Raw genomic sequence first — 25971 nt, forward strand, 5'->3', positions numbered from 1 at the left:
TAATGTGAGCAAAAAAATAAAATTAAAATGAAAATATTTTTTAAAACCCTTTTCAGACTGGAAATTCTGCAATTTGCTTTCACATACATGAAGAATAAAGTGTTAAAGTATACCGGAAACTGATATTATCTCCTCTGTTTCTCTGACAGCCTAAAACTTCTGTCCAGAAGACAACTGTTAGCTATTTAACTTTAGCAGCTTTACCCATTTTTCCTTACTGCTTGGCTGTATCCCTGCTCTAATTCCACTCCTAAAACTTTCTTATTTAGATCAAAGTTACACAGAAAAATCTGTGTTGAGAGGCTTGTAGCACACTTAGTGAGTGCAAATTCTTCAGAGATTCTTAACCAGTGGAAACCTTGTAAAACCCATTGAACAACTTATAATACCTTTACAACTATTGACTTTTCAAAGGTTAATATGGCCTAAAATGGGCAGATATTCACAAGGTAAGTCTGGACCAAAGGACACAGATTCAGGTGATAAATTCCTGTTTCCAAATAGAAGTGCTCTATTTTGGTGTTCAAGGATTGACATATTTGAAGGGGGGAAAGAGGGGGAAAACTGTACTTCTTTGGTCCCAAGAATCTCCAGAGAGGCTGGCATTAAGACCAGAGAAAGAGGACCAGACTTAAAGGAGAAGCTGCTTGTTATCTCTGAGTCACTCCGGATGTCTGCAGCGGCTGAAGGGCTGGCAGGGAAGCCCCTTTCTTCCATCCCCTGTGCTAACTCTGGTGCTCCTGAGCAGTTTAGTTAATCTCTACATGAAAGGTAGGGTTTGGCCTGTAAATATTCTGCCAGCATGGTTGAATTTATGAAGCAGAGGATCCAGAAGTCACAGGGGAGCTGTGAAAATGAGGAAAAAGGGAACATAACCTGCTCTAGTGGCTCTTCAAATAGCTTGAACTGCTGTTAAGTTGTAACCTCACCTGAGCTGAGATGCCACATCTGAAAAGGTCCACAGGCCTGTTCATTGACTACCAGACTCACCCCAGGACCTGTACTCCATCAAAATGTAACAAACAAGGGGCACAAGCCCTCCTGCTGCTCCATCAGTGCCACCCTACAGCTGAACAAGAGGTTCAGAGGATGATGTCAGAGGCCCTCTCAGGAAAGCTGCAGGCCAAAACGAGCCAGATTACAGGATGTTCATCATACTGCTTTGGCTTATTTCAGCTTAGTCATGAATTTGTTGTAATAAGAAGGTGGCAATATAGAAACAAATGTTTACTGATAAAGTAGGCTTCCTCCAGTAATAAAATGTTTTAATCTATGATTAAAGCAAGAAGAAGCAAAACCAGTGCAAGATCAGTGGGTGTGGCAGAAGTTCCTGCAGGAACAGGACTGGATGCCTCATTCAAGGTAGGGGATATTGTCCCCTTGAATGAGGCAGCATCTCCTACAGGTGCCACCTGCCAGTGCTGGTAAATGCCAGCTGCCACCAAAACAAACACAGCTCCAAGACTTCCTTCATAGTGCCACACCCCATCCTGTCCTTTGCTTGCATACAGCAGATTCACATGGCCAAAGGGACAAAAAGACATTCAGCATTTTGTTTGGACAGAATGTCAGAGATCTCAGGCATGGCTAGGAGATGGAATCTTATTTTCAGCCTAGTTATTTCTCCCTATAGCCTCAGGCATACAACCTGGTGCAAAATTTCTGGAGTGAACACACATACTTGGGCAACTAAGTCATCTAATCAGACAATCTGTTTTTTCACAAGAGCTGTGCACATGTAAGCACCAATGGACCTCTGCTGCAGCTGCTTGTGATCATCTTCTCTGCAAATCTGCGTATCATTTATGTTGGTGAATAAAGGGAGTTTAAACATGGCCAACATATTTGAATTGTTAGACTGAAAGAAGCACTATGCCTCAGTTTCCATGTGTGTGACCTGGGGTTGCTGATCCTCCAGGCCTACCCTAAAAGTGAGGTACCTCTGAAAGGAGGGGAGGATTCAGTACTGTGGAGTTGGACTTTTATGGCTGTCTGTGGTGCCAGAGGGCCACCAAACCAAGCTGAGCATAGGCATCATAGTACCAAACAGCTGTGACATTGATCCAGGCAGCAGAGCATCCAAGGGCATGAGTCAGATCCAGTTACACTCCTCTGTTCTTGAAGCTAATAATCTCCATCCCACACCTGTGACCTAAGCTGATGCTTCTCTTTCTTCCTGAGCTGATGACTTTGGTGTGTGCTTAATAATTCAGAGGGGCCCCAGCTCATCTTTCCACAGAACCAGGTTGGCCCCTTTCCCTTGAGTCCCAGCCTAGTGAGGAACATTTCCCGTCAATAAAGCAGAAGCCACTCTCCACCTGCTTTAGAAAATAATCACTTTCCCTGTGGTTGCAAGTGTGATATTAACACAAATTGAACTAGAGAAGCCAGCAGAGGTGACTGTATCAATACTACAGTGACACCACAAGGTAAAGAGGTTCTGTTCCTTCCTGGGAACAGGAATAGGCACAGAAAAAATGTTGTGCTGTAAGACAGTGTAACCAGGACTGGAGATTAAAAAATCCAGAGCCCTAGGTGAGCAAGCCCAGTACACCCAGCACCTTGATGTCCATCATCCACTTTCTTTATTTTTCAGTTATCTCCATGAGAGCATGGAAACCAAAAAGCCTGCATCATTGTCCTAGAGTTCTAGCAAGTAGAGGGAGAATGCATCATCTCTCACCCTCAGCTTCTGGAGATGTAGGGAAGCAGAAAGGAATATCCAGCTCATAAAGTCCCCAACTTCACCTGAGAAGTACTACCACCGTCCCATCAGCACAGGCTGAGAAGCCAGGTGTCAGTAATCAGCCTTACTCCTTTCTCCTGACAGGCTCACCTTTCATAAGGCACTGAAAGGGCACTGGGAAGGAATAATGATAAGTGCCAGAGGAAAACATTTCCCAATTTGACTGATTGACCCAAATTGCACTATTTGGCACTGTCTCACAGAATAGAGAGGTCTCAGCAATAAAGAGGTCAGGTAAGCTGGCTTGCCCACCTGCCCTTCCTCTGGCCTCAGTTACTGGCAGTCAAGTGAAGCATAAAGGCTGATGTCTCATCAGCAGTTCAGAAGGGTAAATGAGAAATAGCTGCACCTCCTCCTTTGGCACACCAATTTTCCTTGTCTGTGTCCATCCACAGACTGGCTGGAGGTAGCAGGTTGAGTAAGCATCTCCACTGAGGAAGAAGACCCCCTTCCCCTTGAATACTTAGAGAAGCTGACAACATGAATTAGATGCCAAAATAATTGTTTGGAGATCTTTGAAAACCTGCCCATGTTGTTTGTTTCTATCCCTCTTGTTTGTTGCTCTCCCTCATTACACTGCTGTTTCCCTAGAGGAAGAGGTCTGAGACACTGATAGCATAACTGACATGTTACATGTCTTCATGTAACAGAGAAGTTTCAGCAAGTCTTTGAATGAAAGCACTATTCAAACTGAATAGTTGAAGGGGATCTTCCTTGTTTTCCAGCCTGCTTTCAACATTTTAGGCTTGCAGAGGTTGTACAGCTCTTGCACCAATAAGTTTATTATGACCCAGTCCCTTGAAAGGGTAAATTCCATTTGCAGGGACTGTACTGCTCAAACCTGCAGGGAAGATGCCATCTACAAGCAGAGGGGAGAGCAGACTTTCCCATGAGGCACTGGCAGCTGGCCTGAAGGTGTGGAAAGAAGATTTCTGGGGATGCAGTTGCTGTAGGAAGTAATGGAAGAGAGTCTATAGGGAAGCCTATGGCCAATCCTGTTCCACCCACTGGTGCAATGAAGAACAAACCAAGTTGTCTGTGAGAACTTCAGTGGGAAAAACTAGAACTTCCTCTAGCTCCTGCAAATTGAAGGTTTTTTGCTTCACATTTTCATACCTATGTGCCTGTAAAAGCCTAGCATATAAAAATGCAAATACTTTCTTGGTATAACCAGTCTAGACACTATTTCCACCTCTTCCTTTCCCATTGCTCCTGCCTTTAAGGGTTTATCTTGACCAGCAACATTAAAGTAAAAACCAGTGCCATGAAATCATAGACAAGAACATCCCCAAAGAAACAATATAGCCTCGTTGTAACTCCCTTCCCCAAAGCTACCTCGATGCGATGGGAATGGCTCTCAGGAGGACTCAGCAGGCTGTCATCCTTTCTCCTGCTTTGTTCCACAGGACCAGTGGTTAGTCATAGCCTGATGAGATCCCTTCCTGTCTCCTTCCTTTGCCACATCTTTGTGCCATCCCTTGCATCCAGGTCTCACCCCTAAACCACACCAGGAGCTTTAACCTGAGGCAAATACAACAAAACAAGCAAGCAAACCTGTCTCCCAAGTTGCAATTACACATGGAGCAGTTCCCAGGTAAAACACAGCAGAATGGATTCACCTGCAGTAGCTGGTAGGACAAGCTGCTGTGAGGAAGTCATTGCAGATGATGATGCCATGGAGCTGGGCTGCACAGCGGGACAAAGGGGAACCCAAATCAAGCCTTCCTTATTTTTCTGCCTGTTGGAGTCACTTCCGCCTGGAAGGTGAGCATCCAGCTGCCAAAGGTGCTGTGGTCTCAAGAGTAATCACACAGAAAGAAGGCAGGTGATAGAGGCTCCTGCACTGCATTTGTTACAAGGCATGCATGTCTAAGACCTCTTTTAATCTTAGTCAAATATTAAACTATGGTGTGATTTACCCTCCTGAGTCATTGTCGGAATAGTTCTTTTGCAGACTGAGAGCAGACACTTCAAAGACAGACAAAAGTTAACAGTGACTCACTGTTTCAGGACCCCTTAAAAACACTCCCAAGTTATAAAATCACACACCCTACTTTCCCTTCATGCTAACATGAATAATACATGTCTCAGCTGAAGCCATGGGAATTTATTCATTTTGCAGAAGATGAGGTCTGTAATGGGATTTTGAGGTTAGGAGAGCTAAAATGGAGTTACTGAGTTGGAAGAAAAGTTGGTGCCACAGAGAGGGGCTCCTAGTAGAAGTCCTTGATCTTGGGCCCAATCTCAATTAAAATTTTAATTACTGAATTCCTCCAGAATAAACTGGGCATATTTAGAAACTGTGCTACTGTTACTGAATATACTGAATAAAACTAAGTATGAAGTGACTATAAAGACAGTTAGGGTGAACAGCAGAAAACCTTGCAGCAGAATTTAGCACAGCCTTCTGCTAAAAGCCAATAAAAACACCTATTCTAAAGGCTAGGCTTCATCCTCTTATGAAGGGGCTTTTATAATTATTTTTTTTTAAAGTGGGGGGAGACATTAGAGATGCCAATGAATCCTCACAGTTCTGCATTTGTAGGAATTACATTTCTCCTGTATTGTTTGGCACAAGCAGAAGAGACATCACGTCCTTCAGGTTTGCAGGAAATCTGTGACAGATTTTGTAACACAACACTACTGCTGAGGCAGATTAAATTATTGTCAGTGAGACAAAAATACCAAACTGCAGTGTTTAGGCACAATTCTGCCAGTGGAGATATCCAAACACAGTCACTGGTTTGCCCTGGGGCCAACTGCTCCCTGCTCCTCTGTCAGAGAACTGCACTGAGCCTTACCTGGCTCCACTCTGAAGGCTGTGAATATTTATCCAGGAAAAATCTATTCCAGGTTAAACACAAGAGAGAGTTCCCAGCAGAGCATCTCAGGCAGTGCAGAACAGAAGGAGACAACCTTGTTGCCATTTTTATTTCTTCTGCACATATTTAGATGTTCAAATACAACAAAACTAGCAAGATCAGCTCCCCCTTTACTACTTGCATGGTCTGCAAGTAGGTCCAAAAGGTCTGGTTTGTAAATGGGGTGGGAGACACCCATGCTTTTTCTGACAAAGACTCATAAAGCCAATGAGGAAAGCAAGCGTCTCCTTGCTCTGCAGATATTCTTGTTTTCTCTATCAATTTTCAAGGTTTATTTTATATTTACCACTGCCAGATCAAAGCAATTCCTTTTTCCCAACAGATGTCAGTACTATACAAATGTCAACATCAGGCCATAGAAAGTCATTAGAGGTAAGGAAAAATTATATTCCCACAATATTATCCTCCTATCATGCTTGTGACAGCCAGGAGGCAGAAAACATGTCTCTAAGGACTCCCAGAAATCCTGTGAGGATTCCTGAAATCCTGGATCAGAGTTACAGAAAGAAACAGGAAGAATTGAAATGTTGGACACCAGAGTGGTCTCACATACCACAAAGCCAAATGTTGTTTGATACATAGCTGCTGCTCACCACCTCTTTCTGAAGACATACCATGGAATGCCATCTCAGATTTGCTGTTGTTATTTTAAGTGATGAAGTATTTCATTATAAATAATGTCCAAGCAAATTACCAACATTCCCAGCCTCCCTAAGGACAATGACAGAGGGATAGGAGCAGTTTGCCCAGGGGTTTTAGGAGTGTTTACACATAGAGGGGTGGATGACACAGATGTATGTGTTGAACAGAGGAATTTGATCATGGATCTGCAAGTAAAAGCCTGAAGGGGGGAAATAAATATATGGACAGGCAGCCTTTGCATTCGTGTGGCCCCAAACAGCACCGTCCTGCAAGGCAAGGGCACTACAAATGGACCACAGCTAACCTGTAGGAGATTGAGGAGAACAGTGAAGTGCTGCTCATGAGTGGGGGGGGGTGATTATTTTAGATTTTCACTGCTGGGGTAGCAGGGGTCCTGCCATTCAGGCAGCCTCCAGGTACGATCCCAAGGGCTTTCGCTGTAAAAACCAAAAAATACTGTGTCCCAAGAGCAGGGAATTAATGATTTCGGGATGCCTGCACTGAGCACAAAATCTCTTGCAGCAGCAGCGGCGGTGAGCACTGCAGGCAGGGCTGCAAGGCTGACTCATTTGGGTTAGCGAGACACGGGCTAATGGTGCCGGTGACCACACCGAGCACAAGGGCGACTGCCACACGGCACAGATCGCCTGCTTCTCCGCTTTCAGTTCCTCTGGAGCATCCTTAGCACGGGGATGCAGCTAGCACTCAGCAGGTGGGATGCTCCTCTGCAGTGGCTGCCCTCGCATCTGCGGCAGCGAGAGAATCCATCTCGGCTCTGCTCCAAGGGGAGTAGAAGATCGTATCAGCTTGCCTCTCCTCCCCTTCCTCTTACGCAATTCAGCATGCAAGGGAGTGACTGGATTTTTTTTTCCACTCTCTCAGGGAGTTGGTTTTCACTTCCTGTGCTCGCCGAGCCTTTGTCTCCGCTGGACGCCGCTGAAGGCGCACCTGAGGGGTGAAGGCACAGCGGGGCGGCGGGGACACCCGCTCCCTCCCGCAGCAGCTGAGCGAGAGCGCCCAGGTGGGGCTGGGAGCACATGCCTGGGCTCAGGGGCAGGGGACACCCCGGCTACCTCGGGGCGAGCCGGAGTCCGGAGCGCAGCCTCGGCCATGCTCCGGCTCCCTCTCGGCCCGGGTGGTCATGCACCTGAACGCTGTCCCTCTTAGCTTCATATGTCTTCTCCCTTTCTTTAGGAAAGGACTGAAGTCTTAGGTCAGTGAGAATCGGGGCGCCAAGATGGCCAGAAGGAGTCCGGGTCCGTGGTTTGTACCCTGGGTCTGCCTGGTGCTGGTGCTGCACTTGGGCGAAGGGCAGAAGGAAAAACCCTTCGGTGAGATGTGCCTGGAGGACTTCACGGCAGGGCTGCCGGACTGGGTGCTGGACACAGACGCCTCCGTCCAGAATGGAGCCACCTTCTTGTCGTCCCCCATGGTGCATCGGAGCAGGGACTGCATGCGAGCCTGCTGTAAGGACCCCGCTTGTAACCTGGCTCTCGTGGAGCAGGGCCCGCACTCGGAGGAAGACCGCATCCAGGGCTGCTTTCTCCTCAATTGCCTCTATGAGAAGGCTTTCGTTTGCAGGTTTGCCAGGAAGATCGGCTTTCTCAACTTCTTGAAGAAGGACGTGTACGATTCCTACCTGGCAATGCAGAATCACAGACCTAGTGGTAAGGTGCCCGTAATGGATCCCTGCAAGCCAGGTCTGGAAGAGTATTAATGGTCACTTGGTGCCAGCTCCTCCGGCCATCCTATGAGCATTAATGGTCACTTGGTGCCAGCTCCTCCGGCCATCCTATGAGCATTAATGGTCACTTGGTGCCAGCTCCTCCGGCCATCCTATGAGCATTAATGGTCACTTGGTGCCAGCTCCTCCGGCCATCCTATGAGCATTAATGGTCGCTTGGTGCCAGCTCCTCCGGCCATCCTATGAGCAGCAGTGCTGCCAAACACACGGGGTAGGGTGATGCTGAAGATGGTGTTTCTGTGTTTTCTTCTGCCACAAAGGTTTTTCCCAAACCCCAATGCTCATTTTTAAGATCTGTGCCTCAGTTTACTTGTTAGAAAATGAATAAGGAAGTAGGTGGAGTGTGTGATTAACCAGTCAGAGTTTTTGCTACTTGACAATGTAGAGAAAAAGGTGTTATTTTTCTTCTCCCTTCCCCTGGGCCTTTGAGGTTGGAAAGTGAAATCTTCTAAAAAGCTACACATCACCAGGTTTTAAAGGGCTGCATTAATCTCTTAATTGCTCAGGGGCTGGAGGCAGGATGCAATCCACTTACCTTTATTTAACAGCAGCCTGGATGGTGAGGTGCGTCTGTACTTCTCTGCTTGTTGGGGCTGTTTCTGCTTGTTGCTTCTGGGAGAGGAGCAGCTGGTCATAACATTTCCCCTTTGGAGGTGGGTTTCTCTTCTGCAATCCCTGTTTCCCTTCTCTAAAAGATTGCGCCTGGACACAGAGAGCCAGGCAGAAAAGGAACTAATCTGAAGCTGGTCACCTGCCATCTCCAAAGAATTGCAGTGTGTTCAGAAACACTAAAACCACAGCAGCTTCTCCTTTTGCCCCCTCCTTCTGTTTTGGTTGAAGCCTAAGAAGGCTGGCATGTTTCTAGCCTGGCTGGGTCTTTGGCAACCATAACCAGTTTATCATTTGTTGGTCCCTGGGCAGGGCTGTTAGGGATATCTCTATGGGTAATCCTCCTCACACCCCCTCCCAGCCCACCTGTGGGAAGGAAAGGATCTGTGAAGATGGCAAGGGGAGCATCTAGGTGGGTGCAAGGGCCTGATGATGTGAGCTTTGATCTTATGCTGGGATGTGCCAGCCTGAGGCCTTGTGGGTGCTGGAAGTGGGAAATGGCCCCAAACTCCACAATGACCACTTCTCCATCCTGAGTAGCAGTGTGAGGGGTTCGGAGCAGGGCACAACTTCTCTGAAGTGGCCCTTGGGTGTTGCTGGTTTGAACAGCAGTGTGGCAGAAGTGGTCCTCCTGATCCTCTGTCTCTGCTCATGGCTTCCTACTGGATTTTAGGGCTTTTTGTCAGGTGTCTGACTGTTTCAGTATTTCTCCCACATCTCTGTTCCAGGCTCAAAATCCTTTTCACAGGAGCTGCAGTTAGGGAGGAACTGAAGGCCACATCACCAAGACTGGAGGTGGCATGCTGGCAGCTATCTAAACTCCTATATGCTTTGCTGTAGGAGGAAAAGGGAATGCATCATCTCTAGTACATCCTGATTTCACAAGATTAGATTAAAATACAATGTACTCTTGAGCAATTCAGCCTCTTTACCTCTGTGGAGCAGTGCCTCATACAAGAAGAGTGCAAGCCCCTGTCCCTTGGCTGGTCCCAGGACCTGGCATTCCATGTGTGCAGATCTTTAGAAAGTGTCCCGGGGTCACTGACCTCTGTGTGACCAGAAGTGACATGTTTGCTAAAATATGGCACTGAGCTGCAGCACCCCAGAATATGAAGTTGCTGTCTTGCAATCCACCCCTGGTGCTCCTTTCACCGATCCTGGCATGGCTGCGGTGGAGCAGGAAGACCCAGGAGGGTTTATCAGTAAGAGGTGAAAAGCACTCCAGAAATGCAGTTTGGGTGCCTCTCCTTACTCACATGGGGCTTGTGCCTCGGGCTGCTGTGGGTGTAGGAAGGGCTTGGTCTCTTCTGGAGCTGTCTTTGTCTTTCAGAGGGTGCTGGGTGCCAGGCAGGTCTCCGACTGTAGTGACAGACACTGGGCAATCACCGCTGTTATTTGGGTCAGGCTGCAATGTCCGTGCTGTGCTTTTATTGGAAATGTGTTTCCCTCCTCTCTGAATTTTTTAGGCATTGTCTTTGATACCAAAAGCTTTTTGAATAACGTTGAATGACGTTTGAATAACTGGAGGGCTAGCAGGGGAAAGAGACCAAGAGAGTTATGTTACTGGAGAAATAACTTAGTCCTCCTCCCTACAGCAGTTGATGAGATACTTAAAAATGTTGATGTCCATTTTGATTCAGATATAAAGCAAAAAAATCCAGAGCAAAACCCCAAGCCCTTCCAGCCATGATGCTGGAATTGGGTCCATGCAGGACCTGTCTGGACAGGAAGGTGGATGCCTGGCTGTCAGTGAAGGGGAAAAGGGGAAGGGCACAATGGGGCAGGTGCAGGAACCTCTGGGCACTGAGCATGTCTGCCTGGCAGCATAAGGAAGCTCTACAGCCTTTTTGCTTCTGGACCTTTTAGGGATGCCTGAAGAGGCCAGGTGAAACAAGCGTTAAAGGAAGCTGGTTTTGGCATGTCAGGTCTTCCTCCCAAAATCTTGGCCCAGGTTTTGGACTGGAGACAGAACTGTGTTGTTTTCCTGCTGTTGCATTGTATCACTGCTAAAACATGAAGTTTTGTGACTACTCTGGATCCCAGGTTACTGTCAGTCCCCTGATTCTGGCCCTAAGGGTCTGCAGGAGGCTTATCTGCTGCTTTATCATGCATTCCTTTCCTGTATGCCTGCTGTCAGGTGTCCTAGGAACCTTTACCTGTATCACTCTTTCAACACCCTCTGCAATGATAAGAATTAAATGCAGTTTTTTCTAGTGAATAATGAAATACCCAGTTAGTGATTCCAGTGGGTGACATTAAACAAAAAAGTCACAGGTTATAAGACCCACACTACTACTGCTACTACAGGGAGCAGACCTGTTGAATTAAGAGGTTTGTATATGTTTAGGAGGAGACTAGGTAACACTTGAAAGAGAGCACACAGCTGGGGGCTGCTGAATGGACAAATTTAATCTTGGAGTGTTTCTAGAGCCTGATGGAAGTAGCTGGAAGAGCATATTCTTGCTGTGCTCTTGCTTCTCTTCAAGCATCCACAATGATATATGGCAAGTGAACACAGGGACAGGGGAACCTGCTCTAACCCACTCTTGCCACTCTTACATTGTTATGACTTCAGAAAAACCTGTGGGTACAGTCAACAAGGAATACAGCTGAAATCTGGATTCTGCACATCTTCTGAATGTATTTTCAGTGTTTTGCAGAGCAAGAGCTTCTGAATTCTTTATAAGCTGGTGACGACAGCTTGGCACTATCTCTTGCCTGTTTCAGCTAACGTACAGCCTGAAGTCTCTGATGTTATTGTTAAAAGGCACAATCTTCTTAAATGATTCCTGAGCCTGAACTTTGGTGCGAGTTTTCTGCCTGGCTCATCCGGGAGGGGCAGGCTCACCGTGCACTTTATTGGTTATAATGGAGCCCAGTGTTTAAGTAACTAGCCCAGCTTATTCTGGTCTAGGCAAACCAGTTTTGGGTGTGAAACTGGAAAATAACCTCCCTGAACCTTTGTCCATTTCTTGAACTGAACCTTTTGTGGTTGTTTTGAAATGCTCAGTGACGCTCTCCTACTCCTGTTGAATCCAAGGCTTGTGAGTGGGAGACAGAAATAACCACAGGGCTCTGATCAGATATGTCTGCTCCTGCCTCACCATGGAGGGAGATTCGCAGGCTAAAACTTTGGTAATGCAATTTAAAAGGAGAGCTCCCCAAGAGTAATGCTCATCCCTCCTCAAATGTTTGGTCCTATGCTGGTTTCCATTCTGTGGACAGCTAAAATGAGCAGCAGTGGTATCACAGCTGGAGCTGGGACAGGTCCCCTTTGGGTGATGCTGTTGAGCCCTGAGCCAGCTGCTCATCCTTAAGCTCAGGCCAGGAGATGGGAATTTGCAGAGTCAGTACCCACAGCACAGATTCAGAGGCTAATGTGTACTGGAAGGGTCCTGGAAGACCAGCTGGTCCAGCTCCCTGCTCAGAGTGGGTGATGAGGGCCTTCCACTCCACTTGCTGTGAAATGAGTGAGTGTTTGTCATGCAGCATTTACTGAAGTGGCTACATCATGTCCTGTCTCCAGAGCTCCAGTCTCCTCAAAGAGACTGGAGGCACAAACCAATCTTCACTAAAATAGCATAAATACCTGTGGGAGAGTCTTTCCCTCTGCCTGCCAAAGCAAATAGGAGTGGTTTCCCACACTCTGAGGAAGGATTAAGGGAACCTAGTGACAGCAGCATCTTATGTTATTCTGAAAATATAATCCATGCAGTCATACTGTATTGTTTTAGAGAGGTTAAGTTGATCTGCTCTGTGCACCACTTACAAACCATTACAAAAACCACTAGAAACCAATGCTGAGAGCTGCTTGGCTGTGCAGGAGTTGTTAGAAAACTGTATGGCTTTATCATGACTGTATTTGCTGCCCAGCCAGGATGAAGCCCTAAAGAAAGAGCCTGTATTTCTCTTTCTCCAGGCACTGCATTGCGTTGCCTTGTTCCCTTTTCTCTCTTTCCACCTCAGGCAAATTAATACTGTGGCAGCAGTGTCATCCTTCATTACCTCTGCCCATGGAAATGGAGAGTTTTCTAGTGTGGATGGGTGAGGAAGCTCTTCACTTTAAATGACTTCCCTGGAAGCAATGCAGCAGCAGAAGTTTAACATTTGTGGGAAGAGCCACACTGCTGCCCACCTTCTTTTGCAGCAGACAGGTTCTGCTGGCTTCTGACACTTGAAATCTCCAAGGTCCTGTGTCTCATGGATGCTGGAATTTGGGTGGCCTCATTTTTGCTCCTGTCTCTGCTCCTGGCCTGGTCAGGGGCTTCAGCAGTGGCTTTTGTCCCTGGTGCAAACCACACTTGTCTCATTTGCAAGTTGCTTCTGCAAAGCAGGAGTCAGCAGTCAGCAGAGGGCTGTAGGGCCCCTCAGTCACCATGAGAAAGCTTTCCTTCTCTTTCTAGTGATAACCTCAAATCATTCTGAGGTATTTTTAAGCATTGCTGTGTAGTCTCAGATACTCAGGGTGTATCTGCATGAGCTCTGGAATGGAGAAAATCTGGTTTTCTATAGATCTCAAGGGCAAAAGCTAATATCTGAATTCCAGAAGAGAAAAACCTCCAAACTGTGAGCTTTGCAAGTACATTCTGCCATGGGATTTCAATGGTGCCTGCATAGCAAGGTCCCTAGTAGGGTCTCTCCCCCACTTTGATGCTTATTTTTGAAGCCCTTGTAGAAATGAATATCTTTTAAATTCCAGTTCCCCCATCAATTTTCAAGCTAACTCATTTGAGGTGAAACCAGACAAGCCACTGACTGCATGAGCTTTTAAACAAGAAATTTTTAAAAAGTAAAAACCAGGGTCTCGGGTGTGAATAGAGCATGAGTAATAAAACTTTTTTAAGCAATTTGGAGTCCCTCTATCATGCTTTCCTCTGGAATCATAAAGAAAAGCTATATCCCCTACTAATGTGTTATATAAATGGGAGAGGAAATTGTTGCTTACAATGTGATTCCAGGAGAATGTTTCACAGTAAAAAGCATGCCACAGACAGCATCATAAAGCTTTAACCTCCCTGCTAATTACAGACTTTTACAGCAGAAACTTTCCATGGTCCATTTGCATTATAGCAAAGGTTACTTTCATTTTTCCTACAGACTTTCAGAGCAAAACAGTGGAGTCTCTGTTGTATGAGCAGTTTGCTGATACTCACTGTGGGTCGGTCAGCACTTGGTTCTGAAGCTCAGGTGGAAAACAGCCACATTGCCAGGGAAGGCTTCCTACAGTCAGTGTAGCAGAAATACTCCAAAGTCACTGAACTTTCAGGCATCCTAAGGAGAAAAGGGATAGACTTGAAAAACAGGTCCTTAAATTCTAGTGAGTATTACTCCTTGGCAGTCACCACAAATCAAGAAATACTCTTGACTCTTCTTCTGGGTGTGAAGAGAGTCAGTAAATTTGGCTAATCAGAGATGGGAACTGGAGAAGTTGCTGACCCATTGAATAGAACTGAGCTTTTACTTGATCATGCAACCCACAACCCAAAGTAGCTGGATGTTTGGCCTGCGATTTTTTGTTCAAAGTGTACATGCTTACATATGTCAAGGAAAGACATGATTTGGAGTCACAAGTTAAGGATCAGCCCCTGTGTTGTTGAAAAACTGGTCTTTTCCTTGTGCAATTGCACCCACCTACTGGGCTCACCCTGGCAGGACAGTGGCAGGGAGTAGGCTGCCTTTCTCCCTGCCGGGCTCCTGGTGTTTGCCTGGCAGGAATGGCAGGAATGTGACCCCTTTCCCGAGCTTGCAGTGGTGTGTACGAGGTGACAAAAGAACTAAGTGGCCTGTTTTAATGTCAGGTTTGTTTGTACATATGCCTTGTATTACATATGCCTTCAGTAGACTGCAGCGAGAGTCAACAGCTGGGATCTGAATCCAGACACACAGAATTCAAACAGGAAATTAGGAGCAAGTCTGCATCAGTGAAAATAATCAGCTAATGGAGTAATTTTCTAAGGGGTTTGGACACTAATCCTCTCCTTCAGTCACAGTTGATAGAACAGTGTAATGGCAGAGTGATTTCTATCTAGCTTATGAATGATAGTTGATGCCTTTACAAAAGACTCAGGCTGAGCTGGAACACTGAGTCTTGGACTTGGTACAGGTGCTACCAGGTGGAGTTTTATGGGCTGAGCTATGCACAAAGCCTGCAATCAGAGATGTTCAGGTCAGAAGGAATTATGAGTCAGGCTCAGTGGTGTCATTGTATAGCCTGTTCTTGCTGGCATGGGCAGGGATCAGTTTACACCTCTTTTACTTACAGGCTGGAAAAACATTTAATAGATTGTGGAAGTTACTGGCAAGATAATCTGTGAAACAGTACAAAAATAACGATCTCATGAATGGTTTTTTGTGCTGTTTTAAAAGCATGTATGTCAGAGAGTGGGGTGGAAGATGAGCTGGAAGAGAAATATTTCCCATCCAAGTCCCACATTGTATAGCTCTGGCTAAATACACTAATGTAATGCTTAGAGATAGTGGGAGGAATGATGGGAGTCAGTCCCACATTCTTCAACACCCACATCAGGCCATCTGGCCAAGTGAAGGGTGGGCATTCCTCTGTGCTTTTCTGCAAGGATGTGGTCCCACTCTCAGGAGCACAATGGCTGTAGCCACAGGGCCACCCTCTTATGGTGGTTCCTGTGGACAGAAGTGCCCAGGGAGCCAGCTGGCTCAAAGAGACTGCCATAGTGGGTTGTGGACTTATTAAATTAGTGAGGGTACTGATTGCCTGTTGCTTGCTCAGGCTGCAAGGGGTACAGCTGTATAAAAATGTTTTCCTTTTAGCAGTTAAAGTCTGGATTGATTTAGCCTGGAAGAATCCCCTTCCCTTGTCTTCCTGTAGTGGAGACAAGGACTGGACCCTTCAGCTTCTTACCCAAGCCTTGTTCTACATTTCTTCTGCAGATGACCACCCTCCAATAGCCCGTGCTGTCAAGGACATGAGGGTACAGCCAGGGGAGCCAGTGATGCTGAGAGGCACAGAGAGCACGGATGACCATGGGATAGTCAGCTATGAATGGAAGCAGATCCTTGGCGACCCCTCTGCGGAGATGAAGGTAGGGAGCTGCAGGGAATAAGCAGCTTGCTCATGGCACCTGTGTTCTGCACTAGGTTGATCAGTCAGAGCCCTGACTTAAACATCACCTTAAAGCTTGACTTAAAGTTCACCTTGTCCTTCCTTTTTCAAGCCAGTCCATGCAGGAGCCTGTTTCCAAAAACTATGGAGCGGTCCTTGCGGTTGCCCTCCCTGTCTCACACACTATTTAGAAGTGTCATTTTTGGCCTCATTAGGTCTCAGGCTCCCTGCACAGGATGCTGTCACAAGTCTTCCTGAGCAACACCTGACCTGCCTGGGTGGGAGCAGCTGAGAGGGCTAAGCTTCCATGCAAGATCTGCCTCTGGTCCCAAGATCCCGTAGTTAAGTGAAGGGCCTTCTCTTAGTTTTACTCTGTCCACTTTAGTTTATTTCCTCTTCTGTCTCTGAACAATCTGGTCTTGGGCTCTGCTTCTGGTCTCCTGGGGCTTTTCCTGGACTTTGCCTCTCTTGAAATTGTTTTCTTCCTCCTGTTTTATCTGAGCTGGAGCAGAGATCTAAGATCTCTGGGGTGTGAACGCTGCCTATTTGCTAGATGTTAAAAGTGAATTGTGGCTTTAGAAGGGCAAATTATTTATTTTAAACTTCTGCAAAATGCTTTGGAAAGCCATGGAGTTGATGTGGAGTTCTTGCACCTTTTGGAAGAATTAGCAAACAAGTACATCAGGCCCACAAGTGATTCTGAACATCAGCAGTGATGAACTCTAAAGTGCCAAGGGGTCTGTGTAATCCAGCAAGTGCTCCTTTCCTTTTCCCTTTGCCCTAGCCCAACCAAAGCAACTTCCTTGGAGGGGGGAGGTCCCCTAATATTACGCTGTATTAACTACATAAAAATTATATATGGCAAGGCTGTGTTCTTTTGAAACCTAATCAAAACCAGAGATAGCATGGAAATGAATGTCCAATTCTATTGTAAATATAAAAGAAAAGTTTGTGTCAATAATATTGTAGCTTTCTCTTCTGACAAAATAATTAAATACAGCTACCTTATTCCCTATGTACTAAGTAAATGATGCATAATAGGTTTTGAGTTTTAAAAAGTTAAGTAAAAACTACAGGTATTTCTGTTCTCTCTAAAGAGTTTTATTTTCCCTTGTGCTTTCACAATGCCCCAAACCATGAAGTACCTGATTATGCTTGTGGTACTTGTTCTCTCTCTATTGCAGTTGGGTACCAGTCCATGGGTTTGAGGGGATTGTCTAGTACTGAGACATTTTTCATGCCAGACATCTGCTTGAAGGTTTCCATCCAAGTTCCTTTCTCCCTAATACAGGAATATGGACCTTGCATAGTTTCAGTCACTTCTTCCTTAGAAGTACTTTTCTCCTACATAAGCCTTTCTTTTGCATTCTCAGAAGCACGAAGAAGATCAGGTAGAAATCTCCAACCTCCAGGTGGGGACTTACGTCTTCCAGCTCACTGTCACAGACACTGCACAGCAGCAAGACTTCACCAACATCACCATTGTGGTGCTGAGCTCTGAGCAGACAGAAGGTGAGCCTGAGCCCACACATGTCTACCTGGAGTCCTCGAGCCTGGGTGCTGCTCTGGCCTTACTGGTGCTTTTCTCAGAGGGGTGGATGGGAGAAGAGCACAACCAAGAGCCTGGACTTGCATGTCAGCTTTTCCCAGTAATAGCCTGCACTAGTAGTGCAAGGTCTTTGCATTCTTAGTGATCTGTTTTGGAGTTTTCATGGACCCTTGCAGGAGATGGTGCCTGCAATAACCCCATCTGCTCTGCCTGTCATTGCTCTCTGCTGGGTGACACCAGAGTGGATGAAGTTTGGGGTGCAACTGAAGTTGCAAAACAGGAGAACATGAAAGGTTTTGTTAACTCTTGGTTTTGCTGTGAAGGCCCTTAGCTTGCAGGGTAGGTGGAGTCATCTGCAGGACATTCAATGTATCCCTGGATTTTTTTTTTCTTTAATAGCTTTATTTAGTGATGAAAATGTTTAACATTTCAAGTGTATTAGGAGTGAGGAGTTCTTGGACAAATGGTTGACTAGTAGCTAAACAGGGGATGTCTCCTACCTCAGGTACCATAAAAATATGAGAGCAGCCATGTCAAGTGATGCTAAAGGTCTGACCAAAGTCCAATACACTGCCTTCAACAGTGTACAGAGGTTGGTACTTTGGAAAGAGTGCAAGAACATTACATGCTATCAGTAAATCTCTACTATGCTTGAGTAATCCCCAAGGATTTTGCAGCTAGGAGATGTTTTTAAGCAGAAGATGGTGTCTTTGTGTTCAGTAACCATGTAGGAATCCCTTTTTGGCCTCATGTAATCTTTGAAAAGCAGCAACCTCCTGAAGCAAGGAGTTTCACAGCTTAACTATGAGCTGTGTGGGGATGCAGCTCCTTTTTTTTTTATGGATGTAGCACCTTCTAATTAAGTTTTGTGACCCTCCCTTTAATATAAAAAAATGAATTCCGTGATTTCCTACTCTCCTTCTCCATGTTGGTCAAGATTTTATAAACTTTCAGACATGTTCTTTGGAAGATTTTTGTTTGCCTTCACATATACAAAACAGAAAGTCTTCCAAAGGACTTATCTAACTCAGACCCTTTTGTTAACTTTCTTGATAGAGCATTGTTTGACTCCAAAGAAGGTGGGTTGGTGTCGGGGATCTTTTCCACGCTGGTTTTATAACCCGAGCCTTCAGCAGTGTGAGGAGTTCATTTTTGGTGGCTGCAAACCCAACAAGAATAACTACTTACGGGAAGAGGAGTGTGAACTCGCCTGCAAGAATGTCAGAGGTGAGTACTTCAAAAATCCAGCATCCCTCTTTCTCATAGGATTGGGATGACCCTATGGATAAGTACTGCAGCCTCTTGGCAGACACCTAATTAGAGCCCAGTAAGCTGAGGAGACTGGGCTAATTGTGGATGGGCAGTCATTGTCTTGGGCTGCCAACATATCTGAGCCAGCTCCTAAAGCCCTGGACAGTGTCCCTGGTATTCCTCTGGCTGCAGAAGCCCTCATCCAATCTTTGTGTTGCATCTGAAGCCTAAATTCAGAGAGCAGCATCTTGCAGTTGGGCGCCAGAAATGAAGTTAATCTCCCTCATTGCCACCCTCAAGCCACTGAGAACAATTTAGTGCTGCTCAGATAAATGGGCTGAGCCTCTGCCAGGCCCATTGCAGTGCACAGCTTAAGAAGGAGGCTAAAGCCTTGGAAAAGAAAGACAATTTGGAAATGGTCTACCTTGGGGTAGGAAGTTCCCCTGTACTTCTCCAGGCTTGCCTCACATAGCTACAGCTCATCTGGATCTTTGAGTAGTAGGCATCCATATTTCACCTCTGTAATCCAGGGCCCCCTTCCAGAAAATATGCTCTTCTCATGTGATACATGAAGGCAATATAAAGCTGATCTTAAGCTGAAAAAATGCTGTGGTAAGTTTATTTTATTTTATTTTTCCCCTTGTCTCTTCAGGTTCTGTTGGTGGGCGACAACAGCCAGGTGAGTCTCCCATAGGCCAGTGTAATCCTACTGCAAGCTTGGGCTGAGTGTCTCATGTCCATTCCTGTGGCTTTTGATTAGGACTCTGTGGAAAGTGAGGCACTGGAGTGTAATTTCTTTAGTAAGCCTTTCACTTTCATGTCATAGGATAATTTAGGTTGGGGATTACCTCTAGAGGTCATCTGATCCAACCCACTACTGAAAGCAGGCCCAGGTTTGAGTCACACTAAGTTGCTCATCTCTTTATCCAGTTCAGTTTTGGGTATCTCTGAAAAAGGAGATTTTACACTTTGTTTGGTCCAACCATGCCAGTGTTTGATGACCTTCATTATAATTTTTTTCCCTTATACTGAATTGCTTTCCCTTGTTGCAACTCCTGTCTGTTGCTGCTCATCCTACTACTGTGCTCCAAAATGAATGTCTCTTCTATAATCTCTGTCTTCTCCTCATGCAAGGTCTTGTGCTCCAGGCTCTTGCTGAGATTTATTCTAGTATGCCAATGTTTTTTGTCACTGGGGAGCTGAGAACTGGGCACAATACTCAGCACTTGGAACCACCTCTAGAGCAAAGTGGCTTGAAGCTTTTGCAGCCCAGTGTGCAGGTTTCAGTTTGGCTTTCCTAATTTAATCCCCCATGCTTGGGCAATGTCTCCATATTCTTCCTGAGTAACTCATTCTTGCTTTCACCTGCTATGTACTTCTTTCTGAGAGGAAACATGGCTGTTTCCAGAGTAATGTTTCCTTTATAAACAGGATTTTTTTTTTTTTGGGTTTAGGGTGGCATTGAGAAGAGACCTTTACCAGTCTGCCTTGTTTCTTGTTTGCCAGCCCTATCAGCAGCTTTTAAGTCCTTTGTAAAGCATCTGGCAGGGAGAAACAATGAATTTTAATGAGCTATCTGAACTGTTTCTGGTGCAGTATGCAATGGGAACTGTCAGGCCCCCTTCTTCAGATGCAAGGATGGTTGCTGCATTGATGCCTATCTGGAGTGTGATGAAACTCCCGACTGTGCTGATGAATCGGATGAGATGTACTGTGAGCAATGTAAGTACTTTAAATTCTGGCTCAGACAACTTTACCATCTGCCCAGGAATGGGTCCAATGTAAGTTACAGGTGCTGAGTCAATACTGTTTGATGTCCTCTGTTCTTAACTCCTGACCCTGCACTATCTCTTTCCACAGTATTACTGTTTGCAGGTTCTGCCATATCCTGTATCTCTGCTGACTGCAAGAGATGACCTTCCTTCTATGATGTTTCCTGCCTCTTAAATAGGCTTTGACTCTCTTCTCTGCACCTATCTGTAAGACTTCAGGCCTGTCTTTCTGTCCCCTTTCAATATTTTTCTCACTGAATGACCTTACCTGCTCTCTTAGAGTGGGGAAATGGGGAAGGAAACCACTATTTCTCCAAGTCTGTCCTGTGGCACAGTCCCCTTAATATCTTCTTATGCTAATGTAAATGCACCCTATCTCCTCCCTTCTTCCATCCCTCCTCACCTCCTCTGAATTCCCATAATCTCTTTCCTATGTGTGGGTGTTTTGTTGCCTTTTTAGATTTGCAAGCCTATGATGCATCTCTCTCGCCCACTCATATATTCTGCACTAGTGCTATTTTATATTTCTTAAAACCTGAACTGGAGTGACTCTTTCCATACTTCTTGATGGAAAACAAAAATAAGAAAGTAGCCTTTATTTTCCTTAGTTTTGTCTCTGTATATATGAATTGAAAATTAGGAAGAGTTTCTTGTTACTACATTTTATTTTTCCCATGTTCCTCTCATGGCTTTGAGATACATAAGAACATCAAATGATATCTCCCTTCCTCTGGCTCGTGATAGCAAAGGAAGATGCAGGAAAGCCCTGTCTGCCCATGTCTGCATGGACAGAGGCATTTCTTTTCAACTGGTGAGAAAAGCAACATGAAATGTTTCCCTTGCAGATGCTCGTGAGTTCAATAGACTTCAGAAAATCAATGTCACACATAAGCAAGGTATGTATGTGCCATCCAGAGTACTTACGCTGACCTCTGCCAGCTTTTGGTTTTTTCTTCAGTTTGTTGTTCTGTAAACTGTAAAACTGCTTCCCTCTATGAATCCAAAACCAGGTGTAGCATCTGGATAGTCCCTGTACTGAAAATGAGCAAGGGCCTGTTCTCTCACCTTGAGGACAGCTGTTGGCAGCAGGCATTCACTCTCCTGCCTAAACTTTTTCCATCCAGGTAGGTCTGATGCATGTTGCTTGCTGGGCACAGTACCTGGCCTGTACACAAGCCTGCAGCACAGTTTGCTTTTTTTTTTTTTTTTAAATAGTGCCAACCAAAGCAGTGTGGGGGACACAGCAATGTCTGTGCTCAATCCCATATCTTTGCCTTGTTTATTAAACTGTAGACAGTAGACCTATCACAGGGCTAAAAGAATATACTCCAAGTCACTTAAATGCAGCTGGGTTGTAGAGGAGACCTGAGCTGATCTGTAGTTTCTGTGTGTCTAGGCTCTTCGTGTTCCCTTCTGCCTCCCAGGGAGGACAGGTCATTTCCACAGGGGAGTGAATCCAGGGTTTACCATGGCTCCTTACTCTGAAATTCCTTTTTCTGCTTGCTAGTAGGATTTATGGCAGGTGCCAGCTCACCTTTGCATTGCAAATTTGACCAGCTGGCAACTGAGCAGTGGGGACCTGAGAGCCACTGTTCCGGCTATGGATTTCCTCTGCCATGGTGCTTGTGCCCTTTTGTTGTGAGCAGAAAATTTTTCTGCTCTGGGAAGACACTGCTTGGGCTAAAGCACCTCTGCCTTGCTTTGCCAGGCCACTGTTTGGACTTGCCTGATACTGGAGAGTGCACTGAGAGCATCTCCCGCTGGTACTACAACCCATTCCTGGAGAAATGTGACCCCTTCACCTATGGGGGCTGTGGTGGCAACAGCAACAACTTTGAACAAGAGGAAGAGTGCATGAAATCATGTTCAGGCATCACAAGTAAGCATACATAGTGGGGGCTGGAGTTTTACTGATCAAACTGGGAAACCCACTTCAGATTAAGTTCTGTGGTCCCAAAGAGGCAGTGCCTTGGGAGCTTTCAGTCAAAGCTGCTCTGCTGTCAAACCCTGGCCATGACCCACAGTATGGTCTATGGAGGATCTACAGCATCTTTCTGCAATGCAGCCTGTCATTTAACAGAGCTGGAAAGCATTTTGGGTGCTGATATTGAAGAAGAGACAACGGAAGATAACAAAACTAGCCAGAGATATATCTGCTTTGAAGAGAATCTAACCTGGTATCTTGGCTCCAGGTCTCCCCAAGTGAGAGGGGAGAAATTGAGAAAATCCTCAATGACACATACTAGCCTGAAGCTTTAAACAAAACAGGGAAAGGGTTACACTGTGCACTTGGTACATATTGCTTTGGAGGCCAACAGGAAGAATACTGCCAAACTGTATCTGCTAAGAGGCAAACTACCTCCCTCAGCTACACAGGGCCTCACAGCCCTCCCTGAGGGCTCAGTACCTTGGCTGTCAAGGAGGGATGCTGTGTGCCTTCAGTCACTTCAGAGCACTGGAAATATGCTCCTCAGAAACCTGTCTTATCCCTTGTTCTCAGCCTTCTTTGTAAAACCTTTTTTCTTTCCTCTGTGTTCCAATTCAGAAGCAGATGTCATTGGCCGAAGATGGGAATCATTTGAGTCCCAAACTGCTATGCTAAGTGAGTAACAATTCTCCCAACCAATCTTTCTTGTTGCTTCTCCTTGTCCTGAAAAATACTTTGTCTTTCCTTGCAAAGAGTAGCCTTCTCTCCTACACCCCTTTTGAAGCTGGGGGAGCAGTGTGGGATTTGTGGGATGCTGGCAGTGGCAAGAGGTGCTTCTGTGCACTGTGCAGCTGTGGTCCATTTTTTCCTGTGTCTGTGACTCAGTAGCTCTTACAGAGGCTCCTGTTTTTCTTTCCATCAACTTGCATGAATGCTCCACTGTCCAACATCAAAAAATGGGAAGTAAAACTCTTCCTAAGGACCAGTTTCACATAAGGACTACAAACTTCTACAAGAAAGAAAGCTCAAGTGGATATGTGAATAATATCAAGTGCTAGACTGTGGGGAAATGTGATGACCCTATACAACCTCTCTACAGCACTAAAAAAGCCCAATGTTACTGAAATACAAATTCTTTTAAAAATGTCACATGAAGGTTATTGTTCTTAAATCCTAGAGATTGATTTAATCCTTAAATTCACACTCAAAAGCATCATGTTTAACTGTCTCCACTGATGAGGCAGGGGTTTGCTGGGTTGGAGAAGTCCTCACACCAATGCCAAGAGTACTTTCTCACAAACTCAGCCTATCCTCCATAGCTCACTCCCTCGGTGTTGTCCCAGCCAGGAGGTGCCTTCTGTGGCCACCCTTTGGTGGTTTCCCTGTTGAGGGATGGCACAAGGCTGCTGCTGCAGAAGGATTTGATATTCCCAGGGTTGTCAAAGGGCCAAGCCTGCCAAAGTCGCCGAACAACCTTTAGAGGGCGTGGTGCATCTGGGAAACGATGATGGGAACCATCATTAGGGAGCCACAGGCTGGCTGTGGCATGCAGCTGCCTTCTTTCTTCTCTGCCGGTTGTGCAGTGACCACCGTGCTGCCATGTCAGCTGTTGCCTCTTTGCCAGCACAATTACTGCAGTGGCTTTTGTGCTTGCCTCATCCTGGCCACTCCTGCTGCATCAGAGTTTGTGGAGCATCCCTTCTAATTGTGTTCATGTATTCCTGCAGGTGCCTTTGAGGTAGTGATTGCTGTGCTCCTCGGGATCTGCATCATGGTGGTCCTGGTGTTCATTGGCTACTTCTTCCTGAAGAAAAGGAAGAAAAGCAGCCACCGCCGTCAGCCTCCCACTGCTACCAACTCAACCCTCTCCACTACAGAGGACACTGAGCGTCTGTTCTACAGCAGTGGCATCAAACCAGTCTGACCTACAGCCTCTTTCTCCAGCTCAGCACTAGGGCACTCCCCAAAACTTCTGGGGTTCTGTTTTTAGACACAGGTCTGTGCCTGAAGGACTCGTTCTCTGAGAAGACATTTGGAGCATCAGGCCAAGATTTAACTGTGATTTGGCAGTACTACTATTTGTGATTGTCTAGGCTAAATGGCTGCTCTGCAAAGTGAGGAAATGGGAGCATTCTGTTGCTCTCTGACAGCCATCCATTCCTAACCTCAAACAATCCAGTGAAACTCTGAATTACATCTTTCTTCCTGCTCAAACCTGGGGCACTTTGCTCAACTTCCTGAAGGAGACTGGAACTGGATCTGTGTAGCATTCATGTTGGTGAATGGTGCAAGCTCACCAGAGCCAGCAATTTGTTTTCAGTGTCACTTTCTGCCACTCAACTTGTATTTTCCTCCCCTTCTGCAAGGTGCCCTGCCTTTCAGCAGTCTACCTGGTCATGGTGCATCCCTTGAGGTCTGTGGGATTCACATAATCATTCAGACCTGATCCAAGGGCTCTCTGACACTCTCTGGCAGTTCCTGTTTTCAACATGGACAGAAACAGAAAGACCTGCTTAAGTCACTAGGCTTTGTTATTTAACAGAAAAGCACACCTAGACATTTTGCTGGCTGGCTGCTGTGTTTCAGTCTCCTGTGTACAGTACACGTTCACCATTTTTCTCTCTGTGAGTTGCCCTGGTTACTTTCCCAGTGTTCAGTCTGAACCCAAACACATTGGGAAAATATCTATTTATTCTCACATGAAGTAAATGTCCATACTTTTCCTGCTAATTGTGCAGGAAAGCTGCAGCTCTGATTTCACTGCATGTTCCTGTGAGCACACTGCCTGACCTGAGTCCCTGGTGTCTCCCAGAGCACAGGGGTGGGCTGGATACCACCAGCTAATATCCACAGGCTTCCTTGCTCCTGCTGGCTTGTCCCTTCTGATGCAAGATGAGCCCAGCCCAGCTCAGGCAGGTCCAAAGCTCATGTCTGGCCCCAAGACAGCATGTGAAATCCCCACTTTGCCAATGTTCTGTTCCCAGTCCTGGTCCTATATGTTCTCCTGTAGTCCCTTTGCATTGAGATGCTTCTGAGCTTTGTCCTGCATCTGCTGGTCCAGACTTGTACCTCAGTGAGCTGAGGATTTCTGTTGAGGCAGAAGAAGCTATTTGTGAAAGGCCTGATGTGCTGCCAGCTGTGGGGCTGGCATCAATCCCTAAACTTCCAGTGCCTGCTGCTCTTGGAAAATGGCTGTGAAGAGAGAGGAAACCAGTGTGTGTGCGTGTGCGTGTGTGTGTGCGTGCATGTGTGTGTAAGAAGCATAGCATAAATCTATGTACAGACTTTAGTTTAAATGCTTGGGACTCTCAGGGCCAAGGGCAGAGTGGTTCTGGAATGCTCTGGTGAAGGCATTCCCAGCTCAGGACATGGCTCAGGTCCTATCAAGTGCAGTGGCAGGGGAGCTGCCTCCTTGGGCTGATGCCTGGGCTGAAAGGAAAGAAACTGCTGCCCAGAGTCTGCTGGCATTCTGACTGCAGGCGTCTCCCCAGCACAGGCATCTGCCTCAGCATTCCTGGGTCAGATTCCTCCTTTTTGTGACCTGTCTCATATCATTTCTTCCATCTCTTTGTTTTTCCCACAGCCTATCGTGGCCTATGCAATAAACCTAATGTCTTGATTTATTTTTTTGTGTGCTTACTCTGATAATAAAGAGATGTTTGTCTTATCTGGCTTGGGAGTGGTGTCTGAAGAGCAATGGCCCACAGAGGGTGCAGGTACAGTTCCCATGCCTGCTATCTCACAGCCTTTCATCTGCCCCAGCTGTGGGAT

At 46.0% G+C, this 25971-nt stretch overlaps 1 protein-coding gene across 1 annotated transcript; it reads left to right on the forward strand.

Annotated features, from left to right (window-relative positions):
- Nucleotides 1-7119: 7119 nt before the first annotated feature.
- SPINT1 (serine peptidase inhibitor, Kunitz type 1) lies at nucleotides 7120-25867 on the forward strand. Its single transcript, XM_054635010.2, has 11 exons — nucleotides 7120-7291; nucleotides 7465-7937; nucleotides 15530-15681; nucleotides 17075-17213; nucleotides 18307-18477; nucleotides 19154-19180; nucleotides 20098-20223; nucleotides 21119-21169; nucleotides 21982-22152; nucleotides 22819-22875; nucleotides 23928-25867. Exons 2-11 carry the CDS (start codon nucleotides 7508-7510, stop codon nucleotides 24122-24124), a joined length of 1521 nt encoding a protein of 506 aa, XP_054490985.2. The 5' UTR covers nucleotides 7120-7291; nucleotides 7465-7507; the 3' UTR covers nucleotides 24125-25867.
- The last annotated feature ends 104 nt before the right edge of the window (nucleotides 25868-25971 follow it).

Source organism: Agelaius phoeniceus, chromosome 6 (genome assembly GCF_051311805.1).
Source record: "Agelaius phoeniceus isolate bAgePho1 chromosome 6, bAgePho1.hap1, whole genome shotgun sequence".
Classification (NCBI taxonomy): domain Eukaryota; kingdom Metazoa; phylum Chordata; class Aves; order Passeriformes; family Icteridae; genus Agelaius; species Agelaius phoeniceus.

Bases quoted from the DNA above. Each gene is read 5' to 3' on its own strand.
- SPINT1 (XM_054635010.2), top strand. From the start codon at position 7,508: ATGGCCAGAAGGAGTCCGGGTCCGTGGTTTGTACCCTGGGTCTGCCTG. The intron at 15,682-17,074 runs GTAGGGAGCTGC...TTGCATTCTCAG, and splicing joins ACCCCTCTGCGGAGATGAAG to AAGCACGAAGAAGATCAGGT. The intron at 20,224-21,118 runs GTAAGTACTTTA...TTTCCCTTGCAG, and splicing joins TGAGATGTACTGTGAGCAAT to ATGCTCGTGAGTTCAATAGA.